General features: G+C 48.5%; 1 protein-coding gene across 2 annotated transcripts in view; it reads right to left on the reverse strand.

Annotated features, from left to right (window-relative positions):
- CLPB (caseinolytic mitochondrial matrix peptidase chaperone subunit B) overlaps positions 1-24,787 on the reverse strand; it is an 83,473-nt gene that overhangs the window by 48,375 nt on the left and 10,311 nt on the right. For both annotated transcript variants that reach the window (XM_033145913.1, XM_033145911.1), the window contains exons 3-5: positions 20,062-20,148; positions 13,377-13,480; positions 5,919-6,047 (exon numbers count right to left, since the gene is read on the reverse strand). In XM_033145913.1, the coding sequence (XP_033001804.1) occupies positions 5,919-6,047; positions 13,377-13,480; positions 20,062-20,148 (320 nt within the window). The remainder of the gene's footprint in view (positions 1-5,918; positions 6,048-13,376; positions 13,481-20,061; positions 20,149-24,787) is intronic.

Below are 24,787 nucleotides of genomic sequence, written 5' to 3' on the forward strand. Positions count from 1 at the left end.
ATCATAGAATCCTAGAGTTGGAAGAGACCCCAAGGGCCATCCAGTCCAACCCCCTGCTAAGCAGGAAACACCATCAAAGCATTCCTGACAGATGGCTGTCAAGCCTCTGCTTAAAGACCTCCAAAGAAGGAGACTCCACCACACTCCTTGGCAGCAAATTCCACTGCTGAACAGCTCTCACTGTCAGGAAGTTCTTCCTAATGTTTAGGTGGAATCTTCTTTCTTGTATTTTGAATCCATTGCCCCGTGTCCGCTTCTCTGGAGCAGCAGAAAACAACCTTTCTCCCTCCTCTAGATGACATCCTTTGATATATTTGAACATGGCTATCATATCCCCCCTTAACCTTCTCTTCTCCAGGCTAAACATAGCCAGCTCCCTAAGCCGTTCCTCCTAAGGCATCGTTTCCAGGCCTATGACCATTTTGGTTGCCCTCCTCTGGACACCTTCCAGCTTGTCAGTATCCTTCTTGAACTGTGGTGCCCAGAACTGGACACAGTATTCCAGGTGAGGTCTGACCAGAGCAGAATACAGTGCTACTATTACTTCCCTTGATCTAGATGCTATACTCCTATTGATGCAGCCCAGAACTGCATTGGCTTTTTTAGCTGCTGGCTATTCATGCTGCAGGAGGGGAGAGTTGCTCTTGTGCTCAGATCCTGCTTGTGGATTTCCCACTACGGCATCTGACCATCTACTGTGAGGACAGGATGCTGGACGAGATGGGCCATTGGCCTGATCCAGCAGGCACTTCTTAGGTTCTTATGCTCAAAGCACTTCCCTTATGCTACCTTGCTGTTTAAGGGAGGCCAGTGAGCAAAGAAGATTCCTTCTGCTGTAGCATCACTGCAACACATTACCCACAGCAGGCGTGGACACAGAGAGGGTTTTCAAAAGCGGCCAAAAATTGTAAAAGTCCCTCCCATTAGATCCTCATATAAGCTTGAATCTGAAAGTTTTCTGGATGTACTGTGCGATTTCTTCATCTGAGCTGGTTTTTAAATGGCCAGAAGCGGGACAGACTGTAAGAGCTGGCTGGCCACTGGGACAACAAGATGTTGGACTATCAATGGCTGCTAGCCATAATGGCTCTGCTCTGCCTCTGCAGTTCGAGACAGCAATGCTTCTGAATACCATTTGCCAGAATCCTGCTTGAGGTTTTACCACTGTAAGAACAGGAGGCTGGACTAGATGGGCCTTTGGCCTGATCCAGCAGGACTGCTCACATACTCTTGAGTTATCAATTAAAGAAATAAACTGGACAGGGGAATGTCCCCCCCCTCTCTTCTAGCACTGGAGCTTGTGGACATCCAAGGAAGCTGAATGTTGGAAGATTCAGGACAGATAAAAGAAAGGACTTATTAATGCAGCGCATAGTTAAACTATGGAACTCCCTGCCACAGGAGGCAGTGATGGCCACCAACCTGGATGGCTTCAAGAGAGAAGTAGACAAATTCATGCAGACGAGGGCTATTGAAGGCTATTACTTTGCCTCCACAGTTGGAGGAATGTTTCTGAATACCAGCTGCTAGAAGCCACAGGAAGGGGGTGCGCCCTTGTGTTCGAATCCTGCTTGCAGCTTCCCTGCAAGCATCTGGCTGGCCTCTGTCAGAACAGGATGCCTGATACCTAAGCATGAATGGATAACTTCTCCTTCTGTCAAATGTTGTCGAGAAGACCCACCTGGCCTGATTCACCAAGATCTTGCATTCTTGTTGCTCTCTAATGTCAAAAATAGCCTGGCACATGGAAAGTCGGTGTGTTACAGAGAATTAGGGCTTGAGCCTCCTCCTAACTTCCCAGGGCCATTGCCTTCTTTCTTTGAGGGGGAATTCAGACACGCGGACCCCACTCCCCACTTAACAGCGGTACGGTTTCCCCCCTCCTATGCCGCCACGAATGTGTGAACCTTCTTGGCCCCGTGTGTGCAGCAAGGAAAATACAAGTGCAAAAGAGTCGGTGACTTCTGTCTCTTATCACACACACACACACAAACATTCCCCCGCCCCGTTCCCTTTATATGGCGCTATTAAATGTCTTACAAATGGTAGTGTCAGTGCGAAAACCTCTGTGCCCAGAAAGACTTCCGAGGGCTCCATTTGCTCCCCACCCTGTGGGGAAACTATTCTTAAAAGCTTCGACACAGACATAAACCTGCTGCTGGTCAGGAGCTTATTGCGCTCCCCGTGTCGGGACGCTGGAGCCCTCGACGCCGTGACAAGATTGGCTTTTACATCCCGGTCTCGCCGGAGTTTAATTACTGGTCTGGGGCTGCCGGGGTTGGAGCTCGCTGCCTTCAGATATGGGGGGGTCGATACCGCCGGCCCACAACATATTGAGCCCTGGCGCTGGCAGACTCTATTGCACTATTTAATCATCTTTTGCAAAATTTACAGTGCAACAGAAGGAATCAATACGGAATTTATCACATTCTCTTGTAAATATGAGCAGGATGGGAGAGAGAAAGGGAGAGATAGAGAGATCTAGGCACAGAGAAGCAGGGACTGGGTGGGTGGAGAGGACCTTGGCAGATGCTCCTCTATTTTAAGGGCGAACCCACAACACGGGAGGAAGAGTGGCAACTGCACTGGGACAAGCCCGACATCCTCTTCCGAACCAGAATCCTGTGGTCTGTTTGGAAGTGGAGACTGGAAAGGAACAACCTTTTAAGTTCTGCATTCGTACTCACGAGTTGCAAATGCAAAGAGGTTTGTTTGTGCTCCTGTTAAGGAGTCCTCTGGGCTGTTTCCATTACACTCCCTTCTGTGCCCACATCTGACCTCTCCATAACCCTGCTTGATGCGACACCACCGTTGCAATCATCCCAACCTACATCACTGGACCAGACCACAGTCTTTTGCTATGTGAATGATGGAGACGGGCGCTGTGCTGGGGCAAGAGGCCCTCCCCACAATGATCCTTGCTGCCTTTTGCCCTGCACAATGGGTGAGACAAGGGCACTGGGACAGGTAGCTGCATGGAAATATTTCATGGAGATAAGCTGCAAAGAGGCCTGTGAAAAAAACAGAGGTCTGTAGGGCATCAAATCCATAGCAGAGAATGCAAGGGCCAATTCTACATTATATAATTCTAGGTGCACACCTGCCACCTGAGTTGTTTTAAGGTAATCAGGAACAACATGAGCAAATTAGTATTTCACCTTCTGAGGAAAAACTCAATCAGCCAATGAAGCAGAGGGCTATCCCATTTAACCAAAGAATCTAGACACGGTTAAGAACATAATAGCCTGCTGGATCAGGGCAATGGCCCATCTAGTCCAGCATCCCCTAATGGGAAACCCACAAGCAGGATTTGAGCATGAGAGCAGCTCTCTCCTCTCCTGCTTGTGTTCAGCAACTTGTATTCAGAAGCATGGCTGCCTCCAGCTGTGGATTCAGACTAATTAAAATTAGACTAATTCATTAGTCTAATTAGCCACTGACAGCCCTTCCCGCCATGAATTATTCCAATCCTCTTTTAAAGCCATCTAGGTTGGTGGCCACCACTGCCTCCTGTGGCAGGGAGTTCCACTGTTTAAATAGGCTCTGTTTAACTTGCGCCTGTTCTGAATCTTCCAACATTCAGTTTCATTAGATGTCCACAAGTTCTCTCACGTTAGGAGGGAGAAAAACTTTTCTCTATCTGTTCTTGCCATGCCACACATAATTTTATAAAATTCTATCACGTCCCCTCTTATTTGCCTTTTCTCTCAGTGAAAAAGTTCCAAATCAAATGCTGTAATCTTTCTTCACTGGGGAGTCGCCCCACCCCTTTGCTAATTTTGGCTGCCCCATTCATTCCGTCAAGGGACAGGGACTTTGCCACAGAAGAAGCGGAAGGACTCAGCCCTATAGAACCAGTGCGCGCTACCCTCCTCCTCTTCCGTGCATCTTCCATCGCCAAGGATTGCTGCTCTCTGGCTGCGAAATGCCCCAGAGCAAGGAGGTGGAGGAAACTTTTAAGCTCCGTAATAATATGCCGCGGCCGTTTTCAAAAGGCGGCGTGCATTATTAAGCCCCCACCAACCTGCGCGCGTTGCTTGCTTTGGGCCCCTTTTTTGGGCCGATAAAAGGAACACAAAACCCAAGGATCGATCGGGTATGGAAGGGGCTGAATGAAGCCTGAAACGTGCCTTGGGAGGCGGGCGCTCCTACTCCCACGCAGGCCATTGAGTGGTGTCAGCGCAGGTCAGGAGCCCGCGAGCGGCCCGCAGAGAGCGGGGACTCGCACCTCGCGGTCTGCTGGGCACGGACAGGCTGACCACAAGGAGAAGGGTCAAGTGATTCAGCGAGGGGGCCGCCAAAGGCCACGGCGACGGAGTGAGGTGGAGGCCGCTTCTCTCCAGGCCGCGGGGGCTGAAAGGGACAGCACCCCCTCACCCCCACCGAAGGACGAGGTGGCTGTTTAAGGGAAGGCGGGGAGCCTGGGTGGTTAATGGGTTTGGCCCCAAGGGCAGAGTGGCCAGCAGAGGAGGAAGTGTTGGCCAGACCAGAGGGCACTCTGGAAAAAAAAGGCAGGTGTGGGAAGAGCGTGGAGAGGGCAAAGGGCGCCTGTTCCGTTCGGGCGCGGAGGATTCACCCAGCTCTCGAATGTCAAAGGCACAGCACATGGCAACATTGTCCTCACAAAGGGCAGCGAGCTTTTAAAAGACCATCAAGACTCCGATGGAGTTGGAACAAAATCCAAAGAATGTACTGGGGGTGTGGGGGGGCTGGGATAATTGTAGTAAGGACTGGCACTGGGGGAGGGGGGAGGCAGGCGGGCGGGAGGAGGGAGGACGGCCACATTGAGGACAAAGGGAAGCCACAGGTTGGGAGTCTCCCTGGGAAACTAGGCTTCGAGAATGTGGGCCCGAGCACATTAAACTAAGTAAGCCCCAAAGAGGAGGTCGCGACCCTTGCGCCAGCCCACCTCGCTTCTGTTTGACTAAAAGCTTCTCCAAACACACGTGAAAGGAGCCACCCCCCCCCAAAAAAATGGTGTGCAAGTTGCCCAAACATCCATGAAAAGAGCCCCTCATGCAAAGCTCCAAATCTGCCAATGCTGCGGGGCCAGGGCTCAGAGGAGCACCAAAACCTGGCCCCTCTCCTTGAGGTTGGCCTGCCGGCCTGCCTGCCTGCCTTCTCCAGTACCCACAAGTCCCTGCTGAACAAGAGGCAGAGACGAGGAGTCAATGAAGCAGCACCATGCAGGGGCTCTGGAGCCGCAGAGCCCCCACTAAATATTTTGAAAATGTGAGAACAGGTCACTGAAATCTGGGACGTGGTTATGCTTACGTACATGGCAAGAAGCCGAGAGGGCAGGCATCAAGACAATGCCTTTATTGAGAATTTTTAAAATAATGTTTTGGAATAATAAGTTACAGGTGGGTAGCCGTGCTGGTCTGCCATAGTCGAAACAAAATAGAAAATTCTTTCCAGTAGCACCTTAGAGACCAACTGAGTTTGTTCTTGGTATGAGCTTTCGTGTGCATGCACACTTCTTCTGAAGTGTATCTGAAGAAGTGTGCATGCACACGAAAGCTCATACCAAGAACAAACTCAGTTGGTCTCTAAGGTGCTACTGGAAAGAATTTCCTATTTTGTTTCGGAATAATAAGGTGCAGGATAATATAAACCCAATTGTGTTACTTGGAACCTGGTGATATTAATTTATTATTTTTGATTCGGGTATGGAAATTTGTTCCTTTATGTTTACCTCCAGACATTATTTTCTACTTTTATTTTATTTGGCACCTGTTATCGTACTTGCAATGTAGTAAATATACGTAAAGAGAATGTGAGCCGTTTTCTTTCTTTTGTGTGTGTGTGTGTGGAAAACTATGCTGACTAAAAATGCTGCCTCTATGATCAGATTCTGCGCCCAAAGTTCCAGCGGGCAACTGGCACCCCTCGCCCAGTGACGACGGCTCTTCCCTTACCTCCATCCAGAAGCAACTTGACCGTGGAGTAATCGTCTGCCAGCACAGCATAATGCAAAGCTGTGCAGCCCTTGAAACTGGCCCGATTGTTCAGGCGGTTGTTGAAGTCGTCCTCCCGCGTGACCAGAACTGCAAAGGGAAGGGGATGGCAGGGGGGAGAAGATGAATCACGGCCACTGCTGGATGGAGGAGAAGTAGCTGAGATACCTAGCTAGGTGGTCCTCAAAGAAGGGGACATCAGAGGCACATAAGCATTGTCCTGGTGAATCAGCTCATCTAGCCCAGTGCCTGTTTCTCAAAGTGGCCAACCAGGTGCCTGTGGGAAACCTGCAAGCAGGATTCGAGCACAAGAACCCTCTCCCCTCCTGTGGCTTCCAGCAACTGGCATTCAGAAGCACTGTTGCTTTTAACCATGGAGACAGAGCATAGTCACTGATAAGCCTGCTCCTCCAGGAAAAGATCTGGGCATACTTCTGCTGTCGCTCTTCAAATATCTGACGGAATTAATGTGTTTTTGTTAGCTGAGTGGAGGACGGCAGATATCAAATCAACGCTGCTAGTCCTCATGGCTACAGAAACAAATCTGAAAATGTGACCACAGGGTATGTGGTCTGAGACATGAGACTATAAGGCAGTGGTGGCGAACCTTTTAGAGACAGAGTGCCCAAACTGCAACCCCAAACCCAATGATTTATCACAAAGTGCCAATCCGCCTCAAGGCAGGGGGAGGCTTGGCGGAGGGCAGGCGGGCGGGCTCGGCTCGGGGCCCCCAAGGGGGGAGGTTGGGCCTGAGGCCTGTGGCTCGAGGCGCCGCGACACCAGCCCTGCGAGGGAGGCCGCCCCCTTCTGCCCCCCGCCCCCGTCTCACCAGGTGGCACGGGCGCTGCTCCTCCACATCCCGGCGTTTCTCGGCCCCGCCGCGGGGCTCCCAAAACACGCCGTCGCCGCGGCGCGCGCCACAAGGTTCCACCGCCCGGCAAGCAGAAGGGGCGGGCGGAGCGCTTTGAGACACCGCGCCGCTCGGGAGACCCCGCCCCCTCGCCGCAGGGCCTAGACCAGTGGGGCGATGGCGCGCGTGCCCACAGAGAGGGCTCTGCGTGCCCGCTTGGGCACGCGTGCCATAGGTTCGCCACCACTGCTATAAGGTGATACACAAATTCAAGTAGTAGTAGTAGTAGTAGTAGTAATGTTTAAGTAATCTTGTTATATTTCTAGAATTGGAATGTGGTTGGTTTTTTTTTTGGTATGCCATTGATTTGCTATGCTGTGAAATGGTTTCTATGTTACTGTTTCACTATGATATTATGAAATTTTTTATTGCAGTGTTTGTAGGAAATGCACCCCTGCTTCTTTGTTGCAAGCTGCTTTGACCATGGTTTTTTCTTTGGATGGAAAAGCGGCATACAAATAAAATGAATGAACGAATGAATGAATGAAATAAAAAGAACTCAAGTGGTTTATTACAATCCCCCAGGCAAAAAGCTTCTTGTTGCTTGATTCAAGACTTTAGGGTTCCTGGACGTGGTGTGCGCAGGGGAGATGGGCAGAGAGAGACAAGGAGGACACAATAATGCACAGAATTGTTTTAAGCAAAGTCACGAGCACACTGTCCATTGCTGTGGCTGCCCAAGGCCCTTTCCATATTTACTGCCTTTCCCATGCACAACACATCCAAGGTACCACTAAGCCACGCCCCCCCCACCAGCCCCTTGTGATGCTCTTCAAACAAGGAAACAGGACCGTGATTTCTTCCCCAGGCTCCATCCCTTGTGCAAGGCTGCCGCTGGTGTTAGACCAGAGAAAGTGCCGTGGGCTGACTCTCCTTCAAGTGCCCCCCCCTCCCAACCGCCAGTGAATTCTAAGAAGGGTGAAGGCATCTCTGGCTGGCTCTCCTTTCCCCAATGGGTTCCTGGGATGAGCAGTGGCACTTAAGCCAGCTCAGGAATTGGCTCAGAAGCTTTGCAGCGGAGGCACCCCTGCAAAGTTGAGCCCTACCTCCTTGCCCCCCCCCCATTCTTGGGGCAAGTAGTGCTTAGCAGGATCAGGGAACAGGCGCTCAGATCGGCTCCTCGGCAGCAAACGGCGCCTTGCTACCACCGCCTTCCACTCCTCCCCCCTCCAAAAAAACAACCCCCAAGTTATAAAAGGAGCCACATCTAAAATATTGTAATTAATAGCTGGGTTCTCTCCTGTCTGGCATCACTGCTAATAAACCTCAACACCTACAGAAGTAGCAATTGGTGTGATTTCTGCATGACCATGCTTTGTGTAGGGGGTGTTATTTTTTCGGGGGGGGGGGGACATAGATACGCTTGCTTATTTATTTATTTATTTATTTGCTTGCTTGCTTGCTTGCTTCCCTGCTCTCCTTTGCCTATCCAGGGAGGGGCAGGATAATCAAGTGGCTGGTGTCAGGGAAGATGAATCTGAGATACTAGGGAGGAGTGCAGTAAAAAGATTAAAGCGTTATTATTGTTGGGCTGCTTTTCCCCCCGTGGTCCGCCGTGACAGCTCGGCCGTCATCCGTAAAAAATGTCTCCGCGAGAGATAATCATCGGAAACTCAATAAAGCGTCAAGGGGAGCCTCGCCTGCCATCAATCACGGGGGAGCCTGGAAATTTTCAGCTCTCCATCTCCCCTCCCTGCCATCCATATAAATGTCTGTAATATATTTTGCGCGTGGCGGCCCTGCCGCACAGCTCCCCCGATTTGGATGCTTTTATGAAAAAAACAACGTTTATACACAAAATATGCAAATCGTTAAAAATAACCCTGCAAAACAAAGGCAGTTTTTCTTTCTCGCACGCACGGCCTCCTCTCTCCCTCCCTCCTCTCAAAAAAAACAAAAAAAAAACCGCAGCTGAATTTATTCTTTTTAATAAAACATGTCAACCCGCACCCCCGAAATTAATGCAACTTCCTTCTGAGTAGCGGCTGCATTTTCCTCCACTCCAGCTACCCCACTCTTCCCCTCCTCAGCCAAAAAGTTTTATGGATGGAAAGGGAAGAGGATGCAGCCCCTCCCCACCAAATTAATTCGTTAGTTGATATATTTCCGATGTAAACTAAGTCTAGCAGGATGCTTTCCTTTGTTTAAGATGTTGTTTTGCATTCAGTGCTAGAGAAAAGCCTTCTGCTCTGAAATTTGATCTGCTGACCCTGACTTTTAACCTTGACTGGCCTTTCCTAAGTAAATGGCAACTCAGGTTAGCATTCAAAGAAATGGCATTGCTGGAGAACAGCAAAGCCCTTTGCAAAATTTCCGTTCTGCTGCTGCTGCTGCCGGAGAGGAAAATGTGTAAGACCTTATGTTGTCCGAAAAGCAGCAGAAATGAAAGTTGCAGACCCCAGGTGACGCATGGACCAGATCATACAGGTAGATCAGGCAAGATGTAAGCTGGAAGGGAAATCTGGCATCTTTTAGGTCAGGGGTCCCCAAACTACGGCCCGGGGGCCGGATGCGGCCCAATCGCCTTCTAAATGCGGCCCGCGGACGGTCCGGGAATCAGCGTGTTTTCACATGAGTAGAATGTGTCCTTTTATTTAAAATGCATCTCTGGGTTATTTGGGGCATAGGAATTCGTTCATTTTTTAAAAAAAAAATATAGTCCAGCCCCCCCACAAGGTCTGAGGGACAGTGGACCGGCCCCCTGCTGAAAAAGTTTGCTGACCCCTGTTTTAGGTCCACATTGTGCAATATCTACTCGTGTAGGTAAAATAGACGTCTTTACCTACACTTGAGGTGCTGTGGTCTAAACCACTGAGCCTCTTGGGCTTGCTGATCGGAAGGTTGGCGGTTTGAATCCCCGTGATGGGGCGAGCTCCCGTTGCTCGGTCCCAGCTCCTGCCAACCTAGCAGTTCGAAAGCACACCAGTGCCAAGTAGATAAATAGGTACTGCTGCAGCGGGAAGGTAAACGGTGTTTCCGTGCGCTGCTCTGGTTTGCCAGTAGCGGTTTAGTCATGCTGGCCACATGACCTGGAAAGCTGTCTATGGGCAAACGCTGGCTCCCTCGGCCCAGAGTGGCCTTTGATTGGACTTAACTGTCCAGGGGTCCTGTACCTTTTACCTTTACCTACTAATACCTTTACCTATTATCAGAGACCCACAAAGGTTTTATGGCTTAGGTCCCGGCTATCTGAGAGACTGTATTTCCTCATACAAACCTGCCTGGGTTCAGAGTTCTTTATGGGAGGCCCTTTTCTCAGTCCCACTGCCCTCAAAGGGACGCTTGGTGGGGATGCAGGAGAGGGCCTTTTCAGTGGTGGCTGCTCCGAGGCAACTTTGAAACTCCCTCCCCAGGGAAGCCAGACAGACTTCCTCCTTGCTGTCCTTTGCAGGCTTTTGGGAACTGACTGCTTTTAATTTAAGGGCTGGTGCTGTGCTGTTTTCATTGTAACTATTCATATGTTTAAAACAGATTTTATATACATAAATAGATTCTGATTCTATCAATGTTTAACTTTTTTAAATGATTGTTTTTTCTCTCTCTGTTTTTAGCAGTTCTTGTATTTTTCTGTAAGCTGCCTTGAGTCCCATCAGGGAAAAAGGCAAAGTATAAATATAATTAAAATTACTAAAAGGACATAAAGGTTGCCCACATATTTTTTTTATGAATTTTTAAGAAAGGAGATTCTGACTAAACATTAGGAATAACTTTCTAAGGGTAAGAGCTGTTCGACAGTGGAAAGGACTCATGGACTCTCTTGCACTGCAGACTAGATGACCCTTGGTGGTCCCTTCCAACTGCACAATTCTACGATTCTATTTGATGCGCAGGCAAGCCCCTCAGAACACATACAGGTGTCCTAGACAGGTGGCTGGTGGCTCTAATTAAACCTGGACATTTTCATAAGAACACCAGAATGGCCAAGAAAGAAAGAAACATTTAAAAAGAAAGGAAAAACCTCTGGCGCAAGATGTTCCCCACAAAGGATCAGTACAGTGGACCCTCTGGATACGAATTAAATTTGTTCTGGGGGTCCGTACTTAACCTGAAAAGTCCATAACTGGAGGCGCGATAGAACGCTTCTGCGCATGCGTGGCAAAACCCGGAAGTTACATATCCAGAGCGGTACATAATTTGAAGGTCCACTGTACTAGGACTTGTGACTTTGGGGAAGGGCTACAGCTTGGTGGTCGAGCATGTGCTATCAATCTCCAATGGCATCTCCAGGTAGGAATGTCTGCCGAAGACCCGGCGATGCCCGACAGGCACTCAGGGCAATTCTGGGCTACATGGATGCAATGGTCTGGCAGCTTCCTCTGCTCACCTGTTCACAAATGACCTGGAGCAGGCACAGGCAAACTCGGCCCTCCAAATGTTTTGGGACTACAACTCCCATCATCCCTAGCTAACAGGACCAGTGGTCAGGGATGATGGGAGTTGTAGTCCCAAAACATCTGGAGGGCCAGTTTGCCTATGCCTGATCTAGACTTAGGTGTGAGCAGCGAGGTGCCCAAGTTTACGGGTGGCACCAAACTGTTAAAACACAAGGTGCTCCAAAAGAACCTCTCCAAACTGGCGAATGGGTATTAAAAAGGCCAAAGGTGATTGGGGCAAAAAAAATCCTAATTTCACATATAGTGGTACCTCCGGTTACGAACTTAATTCGTTCCAGAGGTCCGTTCTTAAGCCGAAACCGTTCTTAACATGAGGTGCGCTTTCGCTAATGGGGCCTCCTGCTGCTGCAGCGCCGCTGGCGTGTGACTTCCGCTCGCATCCCGGGGCTAAGTTCGCAACTAGGGGCATTTACTTCCGGGTTAGCGGATCTCATTACCCGAAACATTCGTAAGGAAGACGGTACGTAACCCAAGGTTCCACTGTATACACTTATGGGTTTTCAACCAGCAGTGGGTTGTGGTAGGGAACATTAAGAAAGCAACTGAAAATAAAACAGTCAATGTCATAGCGCTGTCATGTCTTGTATCCCTGCTCAAAGATGGAGGTCTTTGGGGGGTCCCACCATTCGTGGTCCCCATGGCTTGGAGGCGGTACATTTCCAGAGCCAGGTGACAGATTTCGCCCGGCATTGAGAGTTGTTTGTTTAAACCCCAGCCTTATCTGGAGCTCACCCTTTCCTTAGAGAAGGGGTGGCCAACTCCCAAGAGACTGCGATCTACTCACAGAGTTAAAAACTGGCAGTGATCTACCCCCCTTATGGGGATTCAGGTCAAAGTTGTTGAGCTTTTTTTTAGAGAGGAAAGCCCTGCTTTTGGGCGTTCAGGTCAAAGTTGTTGAGCTTCTTTGCGTGGAACCAGTGATCTACCAGACGTCCAGTGATCTACTGGTAGATCACGATCTACCTGTTGGACGTGCCTGCGGCTTAAAGCAAAGGTTTTCTCTCTCCATCTCTTTTTGCGAGTTGAGGATCCAGATTTTACATTAGGGTTAAAACAAACAAACAAACAGCCACAGCGATTGTGTTAACCTACTTGACAGAGCCATGCAGCCCGTGGCCTTTCGCAGCAGGCAATCCTTTGCATGCTGGAATGGGCAGGATGTTTGAAGAGTGCTCTTCTGCATCCTACTTGGTTGGGAGTGCGAGGTGCTGGGCCTGAGGTTGGTGTGTCGCCCTGACAACTGTCGGAGAGATGTGGTGGTCTGCAGAGTAAAGGAATCCACCGCAGACAACGCGAGAATGTAACAAGAAGAGGCTGCTGGATCAGGCCAAGGGCCCATGTAGTCCAGCATCCTGTTCTCACCACAGTGGCCAACCAGGTGCCCATTACGGGAAAACCCACAAGCGGAACCGAGGACCAAGAGCAGCCCTCTCTTCTCCTGTGGTTTCCAGCAACTGGAATTCAGAAGCATTTACTGGAGGGCAGAGCATAACCATCGCAGGCAGTGGGTATGGATAGCTTTATTCTCCATGAATTTGTCTAAGCCCCTTTCACAGCTATCCAAGTTAAGAGGCCATCGCTGCCTCCTCTGGGAGAGATTTCCTCAGTTTAACCTTGTGCTGTGTGAAGGAGGACTTTCTTTTTTCTGTCCTGAATCGTCTTATCATTGTTCAACAATGGAGCCAGTGTGGTGTAGTGGTTAAGAGTGGTAGACTCCTAATCTGGTGAACCGGGTTCGCTTCCCCGCTCCTCCACATGCAGCTGCTGGGGGACCTTGGGCTAGTCCCACTTCTCTGAAGTCTCTCAGCCCCACTCACCTCACAGAGTGTTTGTTGTGGGGGAGGAAGGGAAAGGAGAATGTGAGCCGCTTTGAGACTCCTTCGGGTAGTGAAAAGCGGGATAGCAAATCCAAACTCTTCTTCTTTAACAGGTGGTCCTGAGTTTATTTATGCTTAGAAAATTGAGGTATTTTTAATCTGTTTAATGTATTTTAACTTTTGTATGTTTTAAAGCATGGTTGTGATTTTTTTATTTTACCTTTTTGTTGCAATCAAGCAGTGCATAGATTATTTATGAAATAAATAAATGGAAAACAAACAAACCGTGTTGCGTTACCTTCCAGGGAGTGGAGCCCCTTCTCTTTGGCCGTCTCGTAGACGCTGCTGAACTCATCTCCTAGGTTTGGGTCAGCTCCGGCTGTGAGCAGCAGCTTTACCACACTGTTGGAAAATAATATACATATATTTTATTGAATGTATATACATTATTATTATTATTATTTACACACCATCCTATACTCAGGGGTCTAAGGGCAGTTCACAGAATAAAATCAAGTTATAAAACCACAAAATACGTAATTAAAATAAAAACAACAACCCAATAGGCCCCCCCCAAAAAAACACATTTTAAAAGGGAATAGGATGTAAATCAGATCAACCAAAGGCCTGGTTAAAAAGGAACGTTTCTGCCTGGCATCTAAAGGTGTAGAATGAATAATAATATAATAATAATAATAATAATAATAATAATAATAATAATAATAATAATTTATACCCTGCCCATCTGGCTGGGTTTCCCCAGCCACTCTGGGTGGCTTCCAAAAAAATATTAAAATACAATAGTCTGTTAAACATTAAAAGCTTCCCTAAACAGGGCTGCCTTCAGATGTCTTCTGAAAGTCTGGTAGTTGTTTTTCTCTTTGACATCTGGTGGGAGGGCGTTCCACAGGGCGGGTGCCACTACCGAGAAGGCCCTCTGCCTTGTACCTGAACTTCCCTGGGGAAGGAGTTAAGCAAGGTAGTGCTGGGGTGGGCAAGGGGGCTCACTTTCAAATAAGCAAAGCTGGGAGCTGAGAAAACAGGGCAAAGAGCAGAACCCATGAAGACAAGATATGGTCTGCTCCAGCGAGGCTGTCCCTATATCCTGCCTGAGCCCAGGATGGCCACCTGGAAAGAGCATGTGCGGTAATGAGCCTTTGCCCCCTCCCTCTGCGGCATTGCCCCTTGGCTCACTGGCCTGAGCCACCTGCAGCACTGCAGGCACCGAGGTGTCCCCACTTGCAGCAGCCTGGATTCACCCCTACTACTGCCACACACCCCATGCCTGGTTCGACGTGGACTGCTGTGAACAGGAAGTGGAAGGAACAGTCTGATCTATGGAGAGGCTATAAAAGGTCTTCTTCACATGCAATTGCCCTTCAGCCTAATGTCCCAGGAAAATGGCAGGCCATCCCCTCCAGGCAGCTCACATTACCACTGTTCCCTTTTGCAGAGGCAGCCTGACATTTGAGCAATTGCAGATATTGATTGGCCCTGTCCAATTGGCAGGTAACAAAACATACTCCAACTTTCAAGCAAATTAGCCTTTGCAAAGGTGAATGAGAAGTAAAACAGCCATTAAAAAGTCATTTTTATTCATTTATTGTATTTATATCCTATCACAGGACTCGACAGGCCTTGGAGGTGGGTGGGTTATGAGATTGTAACAACAACAAAGTGATTAAAATGAGATCCAAACAAAATAAAAAATAAAAAAATTCCTTCCAGTAGCACCTTAGAGACCAACTAAGTTTGTTCTTGGTATGAGCTTTCGTGTGCATGCAGACTTCTTCAGATACACTGAAGAATGAGATCGTAACAACAACAAAGTGATTAAAACAAGTGTGTGTGTGTGTGTGTGTGAGAGAGAGAGAGAGAGAGAGAGATTTAGTTATTTTAAACAAAGAACAAGAAAGCAAGAATCCTGTTACCAAATTACAGCCAGCTAGATCAGAGGAGAGCTATTCCTTCAAAACTTCAGAGTCCCAGCTTTTCAACAGCTCCATAGGCTACCCCAAAGAATGATGCAAATTTTACCCTACAATCAGAATTCCAGCTGATTTATTGCATCAATTAAGTGAATGGTGTTTCTTCCCCTTTTCAAAAGTGGCATCAATAACTTCAGGTGCGACTGTTTCCCAAAGTCCCATTTCACGTATCACAAAATCTCACAGGCTGCAAAGATGTGTGCAACACACGACTACTGCAGCCACCCAGGCATTGAGCACTTGCTTGCTCCATAAGGACCTGGAAACAAACCACAGCGCCCCCCCCCCAGCACAGAAAGAGCAGACGTGGGGTTTTAAAAAGGGGAAACGGGGCATCCTGGTCTCTCTCGTGTTCTTGTGTGATGTGTGAAGTGACCCCAGAGTCTCACAGTGACTCTGTTTCCTCTTTGGGAGTTTTGCATGGTGTGTGTGTAGAAGCATCTAGGACACAGACAGTGAAGCCCACCCCCCGCCCCTCATAAGAGGGGCCCACTAAATACATTATGAAGCAGGCGGCCTTGTGAGTTCCAATAACTTGTGATTGAGCTGGTGCTCAATCGCCTCAACAAACTAGGCCTTTAATTTGCTGATCAGGTCTTAATTGCATTAGCAGCAGAGCCTCCTCATCTGCACATATATAAAAATCTGCATTGACCCAGAGGGCAGCCTTTAACTAAAGTTCACCAGGCAGCTAAATCAATGACGGCAAAAGTGCTTTCTGCTGTTCGCGGCCGGGTGACGTGATCGGGAGGAAGGGCTGGAAGGCACGCTTGCGCCGCGACAGCTGGACTGATAGACTCAAAAGAGCTGCAGAGCTGGAAGGGAACCCTGAGGGTCATCTAGTCCAACCCCCTGAAAAGAAGGAAAGGGAGTTTGCTGGAAGAAAGAGCCAGGGCCTCTGGACAGCAGCAGCCAGATCTGGTTGATCAAGGCAGCCGGTGGTCAACGTGGACCCCAGGTGACAATCACAACACAGAGAGGGAGAAAAGGGTGAAGTCCTTGTTCCCGCAGGGCACAGCTAAATTACGGAACTCGCTCCCAAAAGAGGCAACGATGGCCGCTAACCTAGAAAGGTTTATGGGCCGCCACATGGAAGCTGGAACAAGCTTGTTTTCTCCTGCTCTGGAGGGAAGGTGTCAAGGGTGCTTCCCATTCAAAGGCACGCACACGGCAGGTGGTTAACTCCTTATTGCTAAAGATTACGCTTGCAGCCGCTTCCACAGCTCTGGTTACCTGCGCACAACAATCTAGAGCCTAGGCAGCTATTCCCACCCAGGTCTGCGCCCTCTGGAGCAGCTGCAGCAACAACAACTGACTGAGGACCACTCCTCCTCCACGGTGTACTTCCACTGAGAGATGGGAGGTGTGACGTGCATGAATAAACTATTTGGAGCAGGAATTCCCAAAACAGTTCTCGCTTGCCGCTGGTGTACATACACCTCGAAGCAGCTGCCACCAAACTGGTGCCCTCCAAATGTTTTGGGCTACAACTCCCATCAAGCCCAAACACCCGGAGGGCACCAGGCTGGAGAAGGCTGCCTTATATCAAAAACAACCACATGTAACAGGCCAGGCTGCAAACCTCTGGAGGTCCGTTTCAAACGGAGGTCCCTTAGAGCAAACGGAAAGTGCATCTCACAAGGAGAGCTCCAAGCCCAGGGAAACCGGGAGACTGAGAAGCAGGGCAAGGCCCCTGCGTTATCCTCTGCCTGCAAGAGGGGAAACTATGGCATTGACTTCATCGGCTTCTCATTATATTCTCGGAGGCTGGCCCCAATGAGAGCCATTTCATCCAAGGACCTTTCTTATCAAAACAAGAAAGAAATTAGATTAAGCCACCACTCCCACAAACATTTTGTACCAAGCCTTAGCCAAGAAACCACACTGGTTCTGCACCAGGCAGGCGTGCACAGAGTCGGAGCTTCGGCCACTTGTGCAGATAAAAGGCTTAACACTGGGCAAAGGCTGGGACGAGGAACCATCTGGGGGCAATTATTGTACCATGAACAGCCTTTCTCCCGAAACCCTGTTCTGGTCCACCAGCCACTCGGAATGGTCAACAATCGTCACACTCCGCCGCTGGCAATTGTCCACCTGCAAAGGTCGGAGGGGGGGGCGCTCAACCCACCCCTCCGCAGCCCCACAAACAAGGGAGCCCGTTGCTGCTCGGACATCAAAGTTAAACAAACAGACCCCCAGGGTCTACCCCCCCCTGCCTCTTGGTCTGTTTTAAGGAGCTCCCCGAGGGGGTCACGACTTTCAGCTTGTCATAGCACACATCAAAGTTTGCACCACACACGAACTCGGCACATGGATTCGTATCGCGTCGCCCGAGAGCGGATATTCGGCCTTTGTGCGCCCGTTTAATCCTGTGTTTTCCCAAATAATTAGGCTTTTTTTTGCTTATGAACTTGTGACTAAGTAAAGCGCCCCTGAGAGGTTGTAACATCAAAGCCCATTCCAACTGGCTGTCCCACGTTTCTGAAAATTGGATTTCTCTCTCTCTCTCTCCCCGCCCCCCGCCCTCTTTCGCTCCATCTTTAAATAAGAAAACTAATTGAATTTAGTTGTAGGCTGAACGCATTGAAGAGCTGCCTTTAAAGGTTACAAGGAGACACGGCGATTGTCCTGGGAACCTAAAGGGATGTTAGGGCAGAGAGGCTCCTTCGGCCCAGAAAGGCAGGGCAGGAAGCACAAAGGCAAAGAAGGATCGGCAGGGAAAAGCCTGCAGCGAGGCAACGGAACCCTGTGGGCGGACCTGCAGAAGCCTACCCTGCTCCCATGCTATGAATAATGAGGTTCTGATTTCTAACCCACACTATTTCTGAAGCCTTAAGAACATAAGAAGACGAGCCTGCTGGATCAGGCCAATGGGAGCCCATCTAGTCCAGCATCCTCTTCTCACAGGGGCCAACCAGATACCACAATGGGAAACCCGCAAGCAGGATTCGAACACAAGAGCGCACCCCCTTCCTCTGGCTCCCAGCAACTGGTATTCAGAAACACTGCTGCCTCCAACTGTAGAAGCAGACCATAGCCATCATGGCTAGCAACCATGAATCACCCCCTCCTCTATGAATTTGTCCATCCCTCTTTCAAAGCCATGTTCAAATATATAAAAGAATGTCATATAGACTAGAGGAAGGAGAAAGGTTGTTTTCTGCTGCTCCAGAGAAACAGACACGGGGCAATGGATTCAAACTACAAGAAAGAAGATTTCACCTAAACATTAGGAAGAACTTCCTGACAGTAAGAGCTGATCGACAGTGGAATTTGCTGCCAAGGAGTGTGGTGGAGTCTCCTTCTTTGGAGGTCTTGAAGCGGAGGCTTGACAGCCATCTGTCAGGAATGCTTTGATGGTGTTTCCTGCTTGGCAGGGGGTTGGACTGGATGGCCCTTGGGGTCTCTTCCAACTCTAGGATTCTATGAAAGCCATCCATGTTGGAGTCCTTCCTTTTACCTGCCTTGAATTTTTGAACATTTGGTTTCGGTGAATATTCATGAGTTGTAGTTTTGGTGCGCAGAGCAGGTGACAACCAAAGCTTTTCTTAAGAGCCTGGGTGCTGGGTCAGGCCAAAGGCCCATCTGGTCCAACATCCTGTTCTCTCAGTGACTGACCCGTTGCCTCTTCTGGGAAGCCTCTGAGAAGAACAGCCTCCGAGTGCAACAGCAACTGGTATTCGGAGGCATACTGCAGTTTAGGCAGAGTACAGGTATCGTGGATAGTAAGTACTGATAGCCTTATTCTCCCGTGAACTTTCCTAATCCTCTTTTAAAGTTGGCGACCATCACCCTCCATAGTTTAACAATGCCCTGTTTTGCACCCTTTGACACTCTGCTGCTGAAAAGTGGAAAGAGGGGAGAAGGGGCTGCAATGGAATGGAATGGGTGGGAGCTGGGAAAGGACACATCCAAATCATCATCCATTGCAGGAGTACCCACGGCACAACGCCCCAAACTGGGCTTCTATATTCACGTCTTGCTGCTAGACATTTTGTGCATTCGGCTCAAAGCAGGACACTGTGCAACAAGCATTCTCAGCTGGGTGAGAAGTTGAACCGACCACTTCGGCCACTCTGGAGGAAGTGGAAGCCAAATGGTTTTCTCCCCATAACCAGCTCAGCCCCTTGACTGTGGCATTCCCCCCTGCCAAAATCACGGTCCAATTATCCTCTCTGCTCGCCTTCTTTTGGACACAACCCAATACAAGAGAAGGTTAAGGGGTGATATGATAGCCATGTTCAAATACATCAAAGGATGTCATCTAGAGGAGGGAGAAAGGTTGTTTTCTGCTGCTCCAGAGAAGAGAACATGGGGCAATGGATTCAAACTACAAGAAAGAAGATTCCACCTAAACATTAGGAAGAACTTCCTGACAGTAAGAGCTGTCCGACAGTGGAATTTGCTGCCAAGGAGTGTGGTGGAGTCTCCTTCTTTGGAGGTCTTTAAGCAGAGGCTTGACAGCCATCCGTCAGGAGTGCTTTGATGGTGTTTCCTGCTTGGCAGGGGGTTGGACTGGATGGCCCTTGGGGTCTCTTCCAACTCTATGATTCTATGATGCTATGTTTACTTCACCAGTCCTGTGGAGGCTGAGGACTTCCTTCCATTATGTGGCTATTTTATCACTTTATAACTTGCATCAGTTGTTTACATTTTGTTCAGTTCTAATGTTTTAAATTGTATATAGCCTTCAGAATCTTCTGTAAGATAGGCGGTAAAGAAACATAGCACACCAAATTTCCGGCAAAGTCAACAGGCAACCTCGCTGCTGCCTTTTGGGTGCCTCTTGGGAAACCTTTTAAAAGCCTATTCAGGCTTGTTCAGTTGCTTGGATTTTTTTTCAAGAAGAGCCAGACATTTTAAGGATCATTTCCTACCATGTTTAATGTGTCGTATGTTTGATGGCACTTGCGTATATTGCTGTATGCTGCCTTGGTATTTACATGAGTGGGTGTCATATACACCTTTTTTTACACAGAAAAATAAATAACACACCTTGAATTCCGGTTTATGGCAGCTACCATCAGAGCTGTCCAGCCAAGTTTGTGCCGGGCATTCACACTGGCACCTTCCTGCAACAACCTGAACAGAGAGAAAGAAAGAAAGAAAGAGGGAGAGGAAGCATATCTGTTAGCCATGGAGTATCTACGATGTAATAATAATAATAATAATAATAATAATAATAATAATAATAATTATTATTATTATTATTATTTGTACCCCGCCCATCTGGCTGGATTTCCCCAGCCACTCTGGGCGGCTTCCAACAGAAATCAAATACAAAATAAAATAAAATCACACATTAAAAACTTCCCTAAAAAGGGCTGCCTTCAGGTTTTTTCTGAATGTCAGGTAGTTGTTTATTTCCTTGACCTGTGATGGGAGGGCGTTCCACAGGGCGGGCGCCACTACCGAGAAGGCCCTCTGCCTGGTTCCCTGTAGTTTTGCTTCTCGCAGTGAGGGAACCGACAGAAGGCCCTCGGCGCTGGATCTCAGTGTCCGGGCTGAATGATGGGGGTGGAGACGCTCCTTCAGGTATACAGGACCGAGGCCGTTTAGGGCTTTAAAGGTCAGCACCAACACTTTGAATTGTGCTCGGAAACATACTGGAAACGTTACACATGCCAGGTCAAGACGTAGTTAAACAACCTGCCCATCCACAGACACCTGTAGCTGACCCCTCCCTGCCTCCCTCCCTCCCATCCCAATCCCTTCTTCCTTGTTCGCTTTCCTGGCTTCTGAACACATTTCCCCTTATTCTATGTACACAGTATCAGAACAACTAGAAGAGGCAATATAGACAAAAATGGTTGTTATTTTAAAACTATTTTCTAAGTTGTATGCTATGGCTTGGAGAAAAGAATTTTGTCTCCCAGCTGATTGAGAATAGAAAGACTTCTGCTGTGTGTGTGTGCGCGTGCGCGTGCACATACAGGTGAAACTGGAAAAATTAGAATATTGTGGAAAGGTTCATTTCTTTCAGTAATTCAACTTAAAAGGTGAAACTAATATAGGAGATAGACTCACGACATGCAAAGCGAGATATGTCAAGCCTTTATTTGTTACAGTTGTGATGATTAGGGCGTACAGCTGGTGAGAACCCCAAATTAACAATTTCAACTTTGGGGTTCTCATCAGCTGTGCGCCATAATCATCACAATTATAACCAGCAAAGGCTTGACATATCTCGTTTTGCATGTCATGAGTCTATCTCACATCAAAATCGAAAATTCTTTCTAGTAGCACCTTAGAGACCAACTGAGTTTGTTCCTGGTATGAGCTTTCGTGTGCATGCACACTTCTTCAGATACTGGAGTCTATCTCACATATTAGACTCCAGTAGCTAATAAAAACAATTGCTTACATAAATGGACTTTTCCACAATATTCTAATTTTTCGAGTTTCACCTGTATATGTGTATATCCAACTAAAATCGGGATGGAATTATTTTCACTCGCTTCCCTGAACAGTAGCTGTATCGGGCTAGTGCACTGAAAAAATAATGCTCTGCTTATTTATTTGAGAGTAACCCCATCAAACTCAGTGGGGATTACTTCTTAGTAGGCCTGCCCAGGACTGGGAATTTTCATTTGAGGCAGCCATCCTGAAAACTGGGTGGGGTGGGGTGGTTTCTTTATTCTGGACTAGTTAATCCAGAATTAACTTTGGCCCCACCCATCTCCAACTGTAGCTCCTGCCACTGCCATCATGCAAGCCCCAAGAGACTACTCCCCACAAGGGAACGTGGCTCTCGAAGGGGAAAGGTTGATGAATGAGGAAGGCAAGTTCTGCTTTGCGCCATTTGTCTTCCGAGGACTGCCCATTCACAAGGGCGAGTACCCTTCTGTGCAGCCCACCATCCCAAGAGGACTGTGTGCTCGAGCCAAACAGATTTTCCCTTGCCTACCAAAAAAAGGAAAGAAAGAGGAAATGGACCTGTAGTGACGGGCTGAGCTGCCAAGAGCTGCATCAGCCTGGGGGAGGCCCGGATTGGATATCAACTGGGCAGACAGGGCTGTGTTTACAGGAGTAACCAGAGAGCGCCTTGCAGCCGCATGGCCCAGCATCGCCTGCGGCAGAAACCCACACCCTGCTCCATCTGGAAGCTCTCCAAAGGTCCTCCCACCGCCCGACCAAAAGCCGTCCTTAGCTCTGCTGCTCCCCATCACACTACATATCACAGGGGCAATCCTAGGCAGATTCGCCCTTCAGAGGTCTGTCCCCGTAATTCTATACGGTTCTATAGGGTTAATTCATTGGCTCTCTCGCCCTGATCCCTACTTCTATTGCTGTGCTTCCCAGAAGCATTTGTGACTCTGTATGAGGGCAAGGTGAATGCATCGTCGGCCTCTCAAGGAGGAGACTCAAAAAAATGCCCTCAGGCAAATCTACCGTGGGATCACATTTGGAATATTGCACACAGCTCTGATAGCCCAACCTCAAAAAGGAGATTGTGGAGTTGGGAAAGGTTCAGGAAAGAGTACTCATAATGATCAATGGGATGGAGTAACTCCCCAAAAGGCTGCAGCGTTTGGGGCTTTTTAGTTTACAAAATGCACGAGTGAGAGGTTGAGGTAATAGAACCATAGACTCTTAAGAGTTGGAAGGGACCCCAAGGGTCTTCTAGTCCAACCCCCTGCAATGCAGGAATCTCAACTAAAGTATCCAGGTCGCCGTGCGTAACATGGGCGTGCGTAACTCGAACGCACGTAAAAAAAACCCTGAAAACCCAGAAGTTGTGCGATTTGAGCGCTTCTGCGCATGCGCGAAGTGCGCAAAAGCGTTCTGCGCATCCGGCGGTCGCGCGCGCTCCGGAAAACACTTCCGGGGGGCGGGAGTGCGTATCCCGAACGTACGCAACACGGAGCGTACACAACATGAGGTATGACTGTATTTAGTCGGAATCTCCTTTCTCGTAATTTGAATCTGTTTGGGTCCTACCCTCTGGAACAGCAGAAAACAAGCTGCACACGAAAGCTCATACCAAGAACAAACTTAGTTGGTCTCTAAGGTGCTACTGGAAGGAATTTTTTATTTTACTTTGTTCTTCCTCCATGTGACAGCCTTTCAGGTATCTAAAGATGGCTCTCATATCACCTCTGAGTCTTCTCTTCTCCAGGCGAAACATAACCCAATTCCCTCAAAATTTGCTAAGCTACAACTTCCATCATCCCTGACCATTAGCTATGCTCTCTGGGGCTGATGAGAGCTGGAATACAACATCTGGATGGGCCATCATAAGGACTATGCCTGTTCTGGGTCATGGGAGGTGCTCCAGAGTGACTTTTGCCGCTTGACCACAGCAAGATGAGGCCACAAAGCTCTCACTGATCATGGTCATCGGCCGGCAAGAGCCTGTGTTCAGGAACAGGAGACAAGTTGCTTAAGGCCCTCTAGAATGATGAACTGAGAAAGCCAGAATGCAGGGTGACCGCAGCGCCATCAAGGAGCACAGCGTGCATCGACATTTCAATTAGGGGCATTTTTTAAAATCAGCACATTGGTGCTGAGCAACTTAGCAGCTTTGTGAAATGGCTGAACTTTATGTTCGGGGCACTCGTGATCATCACTAATATATTCCCAGCCTGATTTAATCACAACAAATCAATAGAGCGACGACCACTGCTCAGCTCCTAGACAACCAAATGTATTTACCAGCAGGGGTATTTTATTGTTAATTAAATAAAATTCTCTGATCAATCTTTAAGGATGTTTACCCGCATTTTAACCAAATAACACCTGAGGCACTCGGGTGAATGGCTCCCAAACAGCTGCTCGTCCACAGACACCTAGAGGGGCATTTTCACGAAGTAGCAACACATGGGTCAGCCAGGAATTTGCAAAGTGGAAGATTAAGTCTCATCAGTGTCTCCTGTCCCGCAACTACGAGCATTTGCAAATTTACAGAAAGAGTTGAAAACTTGGAATTCCATGCGCAGGACTAGAAAGTGAGCCCTGGAGTGCAGGGCTGAGTTCCCATCAGTCCCAGAAGCCAGCATTTAAAAGGGTATTGGCTCATCACCAGTCAAAGGCATGTTTGAAGAGGAATGTTTTCACCTGGCACCCTAAAGAAGAGTTTGGATTTGATACCCTGCTTTTCACTACCCGAAGGAGTCTCAAAGCGGCTCACATTCTCCTTTTCCCTTCCTCCCCCACAACAAACACTCTGTGAGACGAGTGGGGCTGAGAGACTTCAGAGAAGTGTGACTAGCCCAAGGTCACCCAGAAGCTGCATGTGGAGGAGCGGAGACGCGAACCCGGTTCCCCAGATTATGAGTCTACCGCTCTTAACCACTACACCACACTGGCTCTCCAGCTGATGATGCCAGATGAACCTCCCTGGGGAGAGCATTCCACAAACGATTGTAATAGTTATGACAGGACACTGTGCAAAATTAGTTGGATAGTCTACGGCATTCTATAAATGCTATTACATCATTAGCATCAGACAACCTCATCCGATGGAAGTGCAAACCCGAGAATGTTAACACACAGTCCATGGAACAGAGAGGCTGGTTTGCCTGCCTCCCTGGACTAGGTTAAACTGGGAAGGTGCAACTCTTAAGAATGTAAGAAGAGCTTGCTGGATCAGGCCAACGGCCCCATCTAGTCTAGCCTCCTGTTCTCACAGTGGACAACCGGATGCCTGTGTGAAACCCACAAGCAGGATTCGAACACAAGAGCAACTCTCCTCTCCTGTGGGCTCTCCAGCAGAGCCGTC

The sequence above is a fragment of the Lacerta agilis genome, chromosome 4 (genome assembly GCF_009819535.1).
Source record: "Lacerta agilis isolate rLacAgi1 chromosome 4, rLacAgi1.pri, whole genome shotgun sequence".
In the NCBI taxonomy this organism is placed as follows: domain Eukaryota; kingdom Metazoa; phylum Chordata; class Lepidosauria; order Squamata; family Lacertidae; genus Lacerta; species Lacerta agilis.